The sequence below is a fragment of the Chroicocephalus ridibundus genome, chromosome 8 (genome assembly GCF_963924245.1).
Source record: "Chroicocephalus ridibundus chromosome 8, bChrRid1.1, whole genome shotgun sequence".
Lineage (NCBI taxonomy): Eukaryota > Metazoa > Chordata > Aves > Charadriiformes > Laridae > Chroicocephalus > Chroicocephalus ridibundus.
Window position 1 is genome coordinate 19,161,754 of NC_086291.1, and position 13,338 is coordinate 19,175,091.

The following is a 13,338-nucleotide window of genomic DNA, read 5'->3' on the forward strand; positions in this document are numbered from 1 at the left end:
GTATTCCCTGCTTTTGAATTAAAGACTTAAACTTTTACAAGCTGCTCTGCTTTCAGAGCCATTTATCACACACACAAAAAGAGCACTGGATGGCTAACCACCAGTCCTTGCCAAATCCCAGCAACACACTTTGATGTAGAGTTTCCATTAATATTATTCAGTTGTCTGAATATCGGCAATACCCTGGAAGACTTTTAGTATAAAGTATTTTTCTGTTCAGGTAGGGTTGTGTTTAATGCTTTATTGTAGTAGTTGACAGGTAATGATCAATGTCACTTCTCTGAGTGTCTCCTGCACGGTTATGTTTCTTCATATTTTTTAGCATTGTTTCTCCTAAATCAGTCCTTGTTACCAATGTGACATGACTTTATGTCATAGCAATGGAGCAAATATGTTTTAGTGTAGTGCTGACGGCACGTCGCTGGAATGGCTGATTGATTTCTCAGAACCGTTAATGTTAAATCACCCAAACTGATGTTAGAGGCTTGTAAGCACTTTCACTCTTTGTTAAGTGTACATAGTGCGTGTTCCCAGACCTTCAGCTGAAACACTTGTGGGATGAGAGGACCAGACTTGCTCATAGCCGTGGTCCAATTTGAAGCTGTCCAAAACCAGCAAAAAACGCATTGGACTTCCTTGCAGGCAGGGACCCTTAACAAGAGTCTATTGATGGCACCTTGACCAGAGGCTCGCTGGCACCCTCCCTGTAGCACACATGCAGTAGTCTGTGTGGTTTTGTTGGGGAAGGGGAAAAAACAAGTGCTGCCTATAGTTGCTGCCAGCTCTTGCTTCGTTTCCACGTTCTGAAATGAGTGTTCAAGAAACTTTTGTGATCATTAGTGCAACTCTGTCATTCTGATAGAAGAATAGTTACCAGTCATCCTGGTTATGATGATCTTAAAAAATTAAGTCTTAAGTGCCTAAAACAAAAAGTGGAAAGAAACTGAGAGAATTAAAAAGAAATACTTCTGTGTTGTGATGATCATGTTAACAGTCTTATTCCCGGTGCTGAAATGCCTATAACTGGCAAAAATGTTTATATCCTATTTTTCAAAGCTTTCTATGGAAGGACAGGCAGTACTTGCCTGTTCTGTCATTCTGCTGTATAAAGAACTGAAATAATTGTGTTCAGATCCATGGCTTCTGCCACTATCAGTGGCTTTTATTTTTTTTTAAGCTTCTGCCATTAGAAAAAGTTAGGAAGAGTGGCAATACTTATCTTTTTCTAGGAGGAGCTTATTATTATTCTTTTCAGAATAAGCATATGGCTTTTTTTTCATGAGTATACAAGTGCTTTGCATGATATTGAGTAAATTTATGTGCACTCAAATTCTCAACACTTCATGTAATTTTAAGTGACCGATTTTGGGGAACGGAAAGGAACCCAGCTCTTAGGTGGTTGTGTTCTTAGCCCCGTTTTCAGGCATCTCTATTTCAGAGAGCTCTAACTGGCTGATACCACAGTGGTGGCATTGAAAATTTAACGTTTTTCAAAGGGGATCACAGAATTCAACTTAAACAAGAAGTCCAGAAAGGTTTCTTTGAGGTCCAGTATCCCAAGGGGAGGATGCTACTGTACAATTACTTTTTTTTCCTTTTTTTTTTTTTTTTTTTTTTAGAAGGGATATTCATACCTTTAGATAGGAAGTGCTGATTAGAGCTTTTAACTACATAAAAATATTACTCCACCATCATCTTTTCTGAATGGATTCAGCTGTCTTGGTTAAGGTATGCATAGATCTAAAAATTACTTGCACATGCTGCCATATCAAGTAATGAAATTTACTCCATATGATGTGACTGACTTGTAAAAATATTTTAATTTTGGCTAAACTCCTAAATATGCTTGTCAATTGTTTTTGTAAGGTGACTAATTCATAGAAAACTTGGGTCTTGAGTTGAAGCACTGAAACTATGTAAACATTTTGTGGTAGCCAGATGTCATTTAATAGCTTGATAATAATAGCTTGGTCTTAACATGAATTTCACTTTTTTTTTTTCTTGAACATGTAACATATGTGGAATAGCCAGCAAATACGAATTTTATCAATCAGATATAGTTTGACATTTTTAACACTTTTTAAACTTTACAAAAGACCTGTTTACCATATGGTGTAAGTGGGTGTGCAGGAAACGACACTGTTTCATGAAGTCTGATATATACTGTACTACTTTTCCATGAACTGAGCATGAATGTTTCCTTTTAACGGGTGTGCTGAAGGCAAGCCTTTGAAGCACAGGCGTATAATTTTGGAGAGTAACGTTTATGTTTGGGTGCTTCTGTAGCTGATAGTTATAAAATGTCTTCATCCTTTGGCTTTTCTTATTTTTATTTGACTTTATTCACAAAAGTTTCTTCCACACTGATGTTGCAACATGTGAAAGAAGTAACGGAAAAGCAAAATTTACATTTTTCTTGTTGCAGTAGCCAGTTGTTACTATTGTAGTCCCAAGTATCCTATTTCCTGTTTATATTCTGCATCTTTTGAAGGTGCTGCAGAGTTTTGAGGCAATTCCTTGATCCTTGAACTGAAATCCTGTATATCATGAAATTGAATTGTCATGATAGTTTCTTCAGAGATAAAGTCACTGCAGCTTTCAGTGACTTGAAGATATTGATTCCAAATACTGTTCTGGCTTATTTGCATACAATTATGGTTTAACTCAGTTAGCATTTCGTGCAACCATGAGAGCACAGCCCGTAATGGCCTGTTGTGCGGTACCTCAAACATTCATTGGACCTGCGTTACTTAGAGCATGGAATTTACCACTCAGTGCAAACTAGCAACTTGTGCTTACTGCTTTTGCAGACAAAAGCTGCTGCTTCTGTTCCAACGGACACTTGAAAGTAGAAAAATACTGGACAATAGTTGCTTTTCAAATAAACGAGTTAAAGCATCATTTAAATGCCAAAATGACAGTTTTCCAAGATTAAAGTGTTTGTGTATATATTCATAAATGTTTAACACGTCCCATCTAGCTGCAATTTTTAACTAATTGCTAGGAACTTACACAGGCCTCTCTGAAATTACTTTTTTATTTAGTCTCCTGCTTATCAGATAATTAGGAGCCTAATTAGTTTTTAAACAAAGTTCAGATAAGGGAAAAAAAAATTGATCCACAGCTAAAACATAATGTTTTCATGAACTTTGAATGAGTTTTCATAAAACTATGTAATATCACAGACTGCAGTTCCAAAAAAAAAAAAAAATTTAAAAAAAAATAGACTGCTTAGCACGTGAGCTTCATGGCGTAAAGATTTCAGTTTTAGAATATTACTTAAAACTGCACAAGTTTTCTGCTCTTTTTGAAAAATAATGTCTTTATTAACATCCTCTTAAGGCTTACGCAGAAGGAAGAATTTCAGCTAAAAATGCATGTAAATCTCCAACATTGTGAAGAGTGTTTTGCAATGTTACAGCCGCCTGGCACCAGCACTCAGGAAGTCATGACTGTTTTTGTGCCACCAGCCACTTTTCATATATAATCTACTTAATCCTGAGAAGGCGAATTGAAGACTAGTAATAATGCATCTCCAGGTCTTTCTGCCACTATCCTTGTCTCCAGACTAACGCTCTGAAATGGTCACTCTGATCTTCTATCAGCACTTCCTCTGCTCCCCTGCTGATAAAGCGTCGTAATGCAAAAACCAACCGCCAGATTGTCAGCCCCGGGCAGAGGCACTCTGTTTTACAGGTTTAAATAGTAACCACTATACTTCTCACCAGTAAAGAAACAACTCAGTCCTGTCTGTCACGACATACGTTACAAAACCTAGTGGCCTCAGTCCAAAAATCACAAATCCAACTGTGAATACCTCTCTCTGGCAGGAGGGTTTATATAGCAGAGTTTGTGCATAAGTCTGTTCCTTTCCACACCATGTCCTTACTTTGAGCATCTCTTAAAGTCCTCCTCACCAAGTGTCAGTGCTTGACAGCTGAAATATTTAGCTACATGTACATACTGAAATGGAATCCTGGATGGGGCTGTGAGCAGCCTGGTCTAGTGGGAGGTGTCCCTGCCCAGGGCAGGGGGGTTGGAACAAGATGATCTTTAAGGTCCCTTCTAACTGGAACCATTCTATGATTCTAAGAAATGGAAAGTAATTTAACTCATTAAAAGTCTATTTATCTAAATCAAATATCCATTTATCATCTACATCAAATTTATTTTGTAAATTTCTTTTTTTTTTTTTTTTTAAGGGACTCTATTTACTCTGTCTTGGAAGATGCTTTGTATTCTATCACTATTTTTGCTTAATTTAAAAGAAAGTTCTTTTATATGCAGCTTTCTTTAAGTGGAGATGGTCTTAAGACCAATGACTGCAGGGGGATCGCCCTCAGTTGTTACTCGCTTAAAGGCTCTCTGAGCTGTGAAGATTTTAGGAAGCTGTAGACTACCTTGAGTTGATTTTCTTACTAAAAGTATATAATTTCATTATTAAAAGTATATCATTTCACAAACATATTCTGAAATAACTTTCCTATGTGGTGTCAACAGCACTATTTATCTAAATACCGTATTTGAGATGAGTAACTGTTGCTGGGATACGAGTTCTTGTTAAGTGATCTTGTCAGTAATGTTTGGTGTTGAAGTTACTTAACATTCAGTATAAGCTTTAATACTTGATTTTGTTCATTAAAGATTTTTTTAAAAAATATTTGTGCTTAGGAAGTAGATTCAGATATTACTATATTGCAAAAAATATATTGCTGTATTATTATATTGCAGTATTTTGCAATAGAATTATGAGAAAACAAAAAACTTTAGGATAAAAACAGATTCAGAGAAAATTAAAGCACAAATGAAAACCAACAGCTCAACGTTTCACTTATCTCCCTACAGATACTATGTGTGTAGATGGCGTGTGTGGTGATAGCTCCTTCCAAACGGAGGAATGTGTTTTAGCAGCACTATGTGTGTTTGGGTTTGGATCCTTTGAAGATGATGCCTTCTGTTGCTGTTATTGTTGATTCTGGAACTCAGTGCAATATACAGTAATGCGTGCCTTGCAATTTCCATGATTTCAGAGGACGAGTAACACTCTCTTTGGGGATGTGCACTAATGCCCTATTTATTTCCATTGTCTGTTCTCATGCAAATACTTTATTCTCTTGGTTGGCAACTACTTTCAGCTTCCAGTAATTGTAATTCTTAAAATTGGTGGAAACTAGATGAACTCCATCTAGTCACTTCAGAAAATCAGGACGAAATGAAAGATCTGTAAAATGTTGCTAAACATTAAATTTTGAAAAGCCAGGTACTGTTTGAATTTTAAAACTAAACTTCATGAGCTGAATTCAGAACTATAATTTCCTCCTCCCTCGCCCTGCTTTTGATTCTCTTATTTTTCTGAAGCACTCTGACTGCAGGCACTTTGAGACTTTAAGCACTTAATTTTGCTACCAAAACAGAAAACAGTTTCACTTTAGCAAATCTTAGCGTATAGTATCAGCTTTAAAACTGAAGTTTAGTATCCCATATTAAAAGTTTTCAAGATTAAATTAGCTTTGTTCTTGTGTTGTCTGGCCTTCTTAAAGCCTATTTGTTAAACAGTTCACTGTGTAAGAAGTATAATTTGAACTGCTTTAACGTATAGACTGTCAAAACTAAGGAATCACCTCGCTCTGATTACTCACATTGTGCCTCAGTTTGAGAATTTAATTGGTGTCACATGTGTCCATGTGCGTCAAGTAAAATTAATAATAAAATTAATAAAAATGCCTCTATGAGAGGCTTCTACGTGTTTGAAGAATTCTCAGCTTAAAGCAAAACGCATTTGCTGTTTTGACCTACTGTGGGTTTTATGGCACACAGAACTGGGGGGAGAGTCATCCAAGTGACCCTCTTGAATGTCTTTATGAAGTTTGGCAGCGTGTGACTTGCCAGAAGCACTGTTAATAATTTGTAGTTAAAATATTCTTCTTGGTTACGTTAAGATAGAATTTTATAGCTCTCATGGTTTACTCATACAAAGAACTGGACAACTTTTACAGTATGAATGTTTAGGAGCTTTTTGATAAAGAAGAAAATAATGACTGATATCTTTCCTTTTTTATGTATAATTATATAACATTTTGTTCTGAATTTTGTTGTCTACATTATACAACATCAATATACAACTGATTAGAGGCATACAAACTACTAGCCCATTTTTTTTTAATTAGATTTTTTTTAGTTTCACTACATCTGAATAAAAATTCGTATTTCAGTACAGGTCATATTATATATAATACATACAATCTTGTATACTGTAATGAATCAAGTGTAATGAATCAAGTGTGACATTATAATCTGACTTTCAGTACAGTTGTTCAAACTCACAAGCTTTGCTTTTTTACATCTGATGCTGAAAAGTTTCTTTTCTGTATCAAATATGTTTGGGTTGGGTTTTTTTTTCCAGATTGTCAGAAACTACTCCACTTTTCAAGAATACTCAGACAAGCCCAATGTATACACAGTTCCTGACTACGTTGCTGGAAGAACTGCATTTCAAAAATGAAGATCTAGAAAGTTTAACAAAAATATTTGGAATGAACTGCATATTTGAATGGTCAGTCAATTTTAAGCTATTTTGCACGTCATAAAACTAAGCCAGTTAACAACGGTTTTAATTTTCAGCATTTTGTAAGTATGCACAGCAACTACAGATTGTATCAGGCAGAGTAGAAAATGTGTAAAGTACATTTTAAAGTAAAGAAATATATATGGTATGGAAATGAGTGTCATCATTTTTTCACTTACAGTAAATGCCAGCTGCTTACTTATCACTTTAATCTTTTGAGAATATATGGTTGGTTCATATATAGTTGGTTTACTGCAGTTTTGGTAGGAATTTTTACTCAAGTTCTACTACAATTTGTAAAAAATATATATCTATGTGGCTAAGTCTCAGCAGAGTTTTTTTATTATTAAAATTAAATTGTTATGTTCAATCTTTGTGATATAAAACTGAGCTAAAAGCCATGTATTTTTTTGCATGATACTGAGATTACATTTTGCATTCTGGGTAGGCTGAAAAATTTAAGAGCAAATACCTTAATTGTGCTGATGATATTCAACTGATCCGATATATAGCGTTATAGTATTTAATTAAGTAATTAGTGTATTAACATCACTGATCATACTTCTTTGTTCCCCACAGAATAAGGTGATCATCTTAACATCTACTATCTGAAGTAGTGGCACAGAGAACAAAAGAACACCTTCAATTGTTGGAACTTTTTTTTTAAATGAAAAATGAAATTTAGTATTCATTGTACTACTTGCACTTCTGCCTTTTCATTTCCTTCCAATGAATAAGAATTACGGAGAAGCTGACTATAGTAGCAGTTGTTCAAGGTATGCATGAAGACTACTTAAAATGTGGATTATCTGAAAGCTGTCTATTTAAAAGCAGTAGAAAGACATTTGGATTGGTTTTGGTTTTTTCTTGCTTTGGAAATTTTCAGCCTAAATTTGTCTACAGGAATTGGGGAATGAGAGGGGAAACAAAAAAAGCGTATTAGCCTGGAGTGTTAAGAACACTGCTACTGATATTTTTCCAGTTGACCCACTGCATGGAGCAGTACCCATTAAGAATGATGACGACAGTACACAAAGATGTGTGATCTATAGCCTGTTTATCTTGCTACTTCTAAGAAAAGGGGGGGTGTCTTTGAACTTGTGTAAAAGTTATTTTTAAACAGCTTTTCATTGTTACTAATTTGGACTTCTAAATGTATTTTAATAACTAAAAAATTAAATTTTGGCTTTTAGTAGTAATTTCATTTAAGAGAGTTGTGTTGTTTAGACTGAGTGTGTTTAGACTTGCTTTTGTCACCAACTGATTATAAAATGCTATTTAAAACTAATCCACTAGTAATTCTTAATGATTCCATAATATGGTTTATTGCATAGTTCTCAGGTCATAGGACACTGTCCTTTGAGAAATTTGAGAAGAAAGTTGTAACTGACGGTGCTTAGTCTGCAGCAAGTGCCAGCACTAGTTAAGGCTGAAGCAAAACTTACCAGGGCTGCTATGTAGCAATTACATTTAAACAACAGAGTTATTCCTTTGTCTTGTTTCTGTAATTGGACACCAAAAGGAAACTCTGCACTTAATTAGTTTATTGCTGTGTAGTTCCTTCATGGTAATCAGGATAAATATGTTGATTGCCCCCGACACACAGAAGCTCGTGCAGCTTTTCCCTGGAAGCATCATTGTGTGGTAGAGTTTATTTAGGTTGATGCTTGACTTTTCCTGCCTTACCTTGTAATGGGAAGTTACGTTCAGTATAACTTGTAAAAGCAACAATTTCAAATGAGGAAAACCTTTAATGCAGAGTTAAAGCTATGCATTTTTCTAAGTGTGCAATAGGAAAAAAATACCCATCGCAATCAGACAGTGTCTCGTGTCAAATTCATAAGAATGCATGATGTAATCTGGATAGGAAGTGCATTGGTTTTGTACCATGATGGAAAACTTTTTATGTGATAACTATGCAAAGAAGGGACAAGACCTCACCAAAAGATAAGTTTATAAAAGACTGATACTCTGAGCAAAACTTAAACCTTGAATTTATATTGATCCACTTCTGACTTTGGAAGTTAAATATATTTTTATTTTTAGGTAGTACTTCACTGTAGATTCTGAGCGAGAGACCTTTTTCTGTTCCATGTACGTTTACCTTGGGACGTAAATGTTACAGCTACCCCATAACAATGCTGCTATGCTGAGTATGCTTAGAAGGCGTTACCAATGTACATCATACCAGGAATATGACTGTTTCATCAGGTTCGATGGCTCTCATTTGCAAAGTTTTTATACTTCCTGTCAGTTTAGTGGTGTGATTTTGTTAGTTATTTTTAGGCTTGGTCTTCAGCACTTACTGTGTATGAAACGTAGAATTTGTAATAAGAGTGAATAGGTCACAGGCCCGCAGACCTCTTTATCAGGGTTCACTGTAGCTGCTTTTACTGTCTGCCTTAGCAGCTCAAAAAAGTATGTTTTGAGGATTTTTACATCTCGTCCTTGGCTGCTGTGCAGTAAGCTCACTCATTCTTTTCCTTGCCTTAAAAATAACCTTTGTCCTTCCATGACCATCTTCACCAGTCCAGAAGAGAGACTTCTGTAATGGTTTGGAAATGCCCTGAAGGGATATTCTTCACTTACCATTAATGATTTAATTTCCCTTAGATGTGAGTAAAGCACACATCAATAAATGCAGAAAGTATACATATACCCATTACCTTTGAGTAGGAGAAAGGCCGTAGACTCATCTCAAAAGGATCTTTCATACTACCAGCCTTAACTGGTTGTACAAAGAGCAGAACTCAGGTACCAAAAATTAAGTTCATTTATGTAGTTTTCTTATGAGCATGCTTTGTAACAGCTTAACTGCTTAGAAATGTTCAAACTAGACCTCATTTATGGGCTTAAAGCTAATTTCTGCCACAATTATCTGTCCTTTAACAGAGTACTCAGCTCACTTTTCCGCCCCCCCCCCCTTCTCATTTTGGTTGTGTTTGCAGGCAGATTGTTGCCTTGTGGCCTTGCTGTTGTGCTTACTGTTTTTCCTTCCTATGTTATTTAAGTAGATGAGAACAGTTGACACTCGGTTCAGTGGTGGGTTTAAGCCTTAACTCAAGTATGCTAAAATTTAGTGACTTAGTCATGAGCTGCAGGCCTGTAAGGTCATTATAGATCTGGGGCTTAGGGTAGGTGGTACATAAGCCTCTGTGTCTGAACAGCGCCATGAAAGGGGCATGAGCTTGGTAAAGCCATCAGCTGCTTGGATCATAAAATCATAGAAGTCCACTCCTTTGACAGTGTAAAGCGGCCAAGCCTGTCTGGCAGTGGACATGTAGCAGGGCAAATATGGTATGATGTGTTTCTTTTAATAGCAGGGGGGCAGGAGGGAAACTAGACTTCTACAGTGATATTCTTTATTTCTGACTTATATAACTGATACAGTAAAGAAAAGAAGAACACTTTAGTTTAAAGCTTAAAGCAAAGCCTGCTTCATGGTGCTGCAGCTTCTCAACATCAAAGGAGGAATGTGTGATATATACCTGCATAGTGCCGATATGGATTTCTTACGGAGTTTTCTATAGATGTAATAAAGTAATCTCAGGAAGAGAACAGTGTTAATAAAACCACATATATAGAGAAAGTCAAATTGTTCAAAGTTATTCAAAGCAGTCTTTGTGCTGGCCAAAGAGGATGAAGGAAAAGCTTTTGTGTCTGTTTTCACACCAAAGTTCAGTTCACTGTCCTGTAAATACTGTCAGTGTAAGCACTGCACTCTCTAATGCTGAATTTCCTAGTGCAGGGCCATTCACTGCTGCGGTTCAATTCTTTGTGCCCATTGAGCAAGCTTGCTGATTTTTCTTGGGTTTTGGAGGGAAGAAGGGGATTCAGAGTGGTTCTCTTGATAGTTACTATTTCAGGAAAGTGGGCAGGTCATAACATAACCTCTAAATTATCAGGTAGTCAAAGAGATTACCCTGCATTTTTGTAAAGTTTGCAAATCATGTTGTGCTTGTATATGGTAATGCAAAATTCTACATTAAAACAAGCAGAAGAGAGCTTGATTTATTTCATTGAAGACTATGAAAACAAAGTGCCTTAGTAAGTCTAGAGCAGTGTAACTGACATGGCTGTGCTGCTGGCTAAACCCAAGACTAGAAAGTTACATCTGCCCTGTCTTTAAAGAGTGATGCACGGAGCAACATAGAGCGTTGTACATACATGAGATACATCTGAGGCCTCAAAGGCTGTGTCCACAGAACACATAGAAGTTTGACCTGTATTTTTGCTGTTCAGTCTCAGTGAGTAGTTTAAGTGAGGCATCTGTTGTGGTTTTGGGGAGGAAATACCAGTCCTGTGAATCTTGGTGTTGAACCTGCATGTCCTGCCCTTCTCTCCCTACTCTGAGAGAAACTGGACTCTACAAAATGCAAGAGGGGATGCACAGCTCAGCTGGACATTAAGTCTCAGCTGACCTTTAACTGCTGGAGAGAAAAGGACTAACGCATCAGTGAGAAGAAAAAGGAAGAGAGAAGGGGAAAGCGGTATTCACACCTTCTAAATTTAGGCATCCAACCTTAAGTACCTGCATGTCTCCATTTACTTCAGAGAGAACTGATGCTCTTAAATGTAGGTTTTCCAAATCATATCTTAGTGCAGTGTTTGAAGTGGGTGGTGTTAATGCCTCTGCCCTTGCTCCCTGGTGGCAGAAAGCAAGCAGATAACTTTGGGCTGAGAACTTTGACCATAGTAGACTGGCTCTCCCTGGAGCAATTTATTTAGTAATAAAGTGTGTCACAAAACTGAATGGGGACCTGCCCCTGCAAAGTGGGAAGTTTCTTAGCAATCTGATCCTATTATTGGTTATTTTGATGGCTACTACTTCACACTGAATTTTTTGTTAACCTCTAAGAGTTAAACCAAAAGAATTAAAGTGAGTGGCAGTCTTTAGGAAAAAAAATGTCAATATGTTGAAAGTACATCCAGGAGGTTACACTCCAATTCTACAATTTGCCTCTAAGCTTTCCATACCTACTGTTTGTTTGTGCAATTGCTTATGAACATGCAGTACTGTGGGTGGGGTTTAGCTTGATCTCACTGGAGTAGCAGGTAGTGCTGGACCGTCATTTCCAATGAGCATTAAATATTGAAAACACAGAATCAGCCTCTCTTTGGCAAGTCTTACGTTTGCAGAAGCAGCAGATGGTATACAAGGCAGGGCTAGGGACCTATAAAGACCTCTGTTTCTCAACTGCATATCTCTGCCACCTGACAGCCAGTTGTCTGATTAGAGTCAGAGGAAGTGGGTGTGCCTTCCATTAGCAAAGACAGAAAGTAATACTGATAGAGACTTTTCCTCTTATGAGCTTTCTTTTTGTGACTCTTCGTCTTAGAACCACTTCTCTGCAAAGACTGCAGGCAGTGCTTTGGGAGATAGGCTGCCTGAACGACACAATAGAACGTGAACTGTGGCATTTGTGGTGCTAAACAGGATTTGGTGAGGTGGGGGAAGAGAGCTGGAAACCTATGTCTTCAAGTAGCTCTCATTTGAGCACTGTGGTTTCAAAAAGCAAGTGAAAGCATATGTTGCCTCAGTGGCTGATCTGGACATGTGTGATAAATGTTAGTCGTTCACCCTTTGTTACTTGCAGCTGTAGAGCAAGGAGCAAGGCAACCTTGAGATCTGAAAAAATAGACAAGACTAGCCAAAAAGAGTAATAATTAGCAAGAGGAAAGGTGAGAAACAAGCAGAAGCCTTTTTAAGCTGTTCTTGCCCTGGAAAATGGGCAATATGGTGAGATACCTTTTGGGCATCCTACTCAAAATAGTCTCCTCAGTACAGCATCAAATTTGGGGCCACATTAACAGTATTATCAGGGCTGGAAAGGCCAGGAAGAAAGGCCACCAACTTTCTGACCAGAGTTTCTGACATCTGTGAGCCAGGTTTATCTTCCCACTGACTTTGCCACCATAGTTGAATGTGCAGACTTAAGTCCTAGACTTAAGAAGGCTTATCAATCAGAATAATGCAGTAAGTGTGGCCCCTGTAGCACTTCAGATGTCCATCTGTGTTGGTTTTACTGTGTTATCCTGCAGTAACCCCAAGACAGCAGCTCCCTAAGGAGTCCCTTCTCCAAGAACAGACTAGAGCTGACACATTGGTGATTGTAAGGCAGTCGTATCTTGCCACTATGAAAACTCCCCCATAGAAGTCAGTCCCCAGGATGCTTTTGGTAGCCTATACTTTAAAGACAAAGTTTTTACTACATTTTTGCACGCTGTGATTACCTGCAGGAGCTGCATACAAAGATCAAAGAAAGCCAGTGGGGCTACTGACTGTGGTACATCCTGCATCATTGCAAGCCACATCAAATCAATGCCATTTCTGACACTTCTCAGCCTCTTATATTTTGTGGGGTATGAAACTGAATTGAACGCATAGTGGGAAAGTGGCAGCTTCCTGGAGAGTCCTGAAATTTGGTTAGAATTAGTCGTCACTACAGGGAGTTTGAAGGACTTCGGATACAGCTTTAATAAGCTGCAAACACTTAGATCAGGATTTACATCATAAATCTTTGCTTTTTGTCTACTCAAATGGGAGTGTCTACAAAACAGGTTAATAAAATTTAACAGTACAGTAGTTAAGTAACAAAAACATCATAACTGGTAGTATTATCTAAGAAGCCAGAACAACCCTGCTTACAGGTGCCAGCTAAGATCTGACTCATCTAAGGTATTTTATAGCAAGCATATGTTAGGCACGTCTATCTCACCTATTAGGCAAAAAAAGGATAACGTTTCCTAATCAGGATTTGCCACTGAGCAGG

At 37.4% G+C, this 13,338-nt stretch overlaps 1 protein-coding gene across 1 annotated transcript in view; it reads left to right on the forward strand.

Annotated features, from left to right (window-relative positions):
• The window catches only part of RPAP2 (RNA polymerase II associated protein 2), a 44,938-nt gene extending 34,540 nt beyond the window's left edge, over positions 1-10,398 (forward strand). The window contains exons 12-13 of the mRNA XM_063343352.1: positions 6,404-6,553; positions 7,145-10,398. Of these exons, the coding sequence (XP_063199422.1) occupies positions 6,404-6,553; position 7,145 (151 nt within the window). The 3' untranslated portion in view covers positions 7,146-10,398. The remainder of the gene's footprint in view (positions 1-6,403; positions 6,554-7,144) is intronic.
• Positions 10,399-13,338: the final 2,940 nt, after the last annotated feature.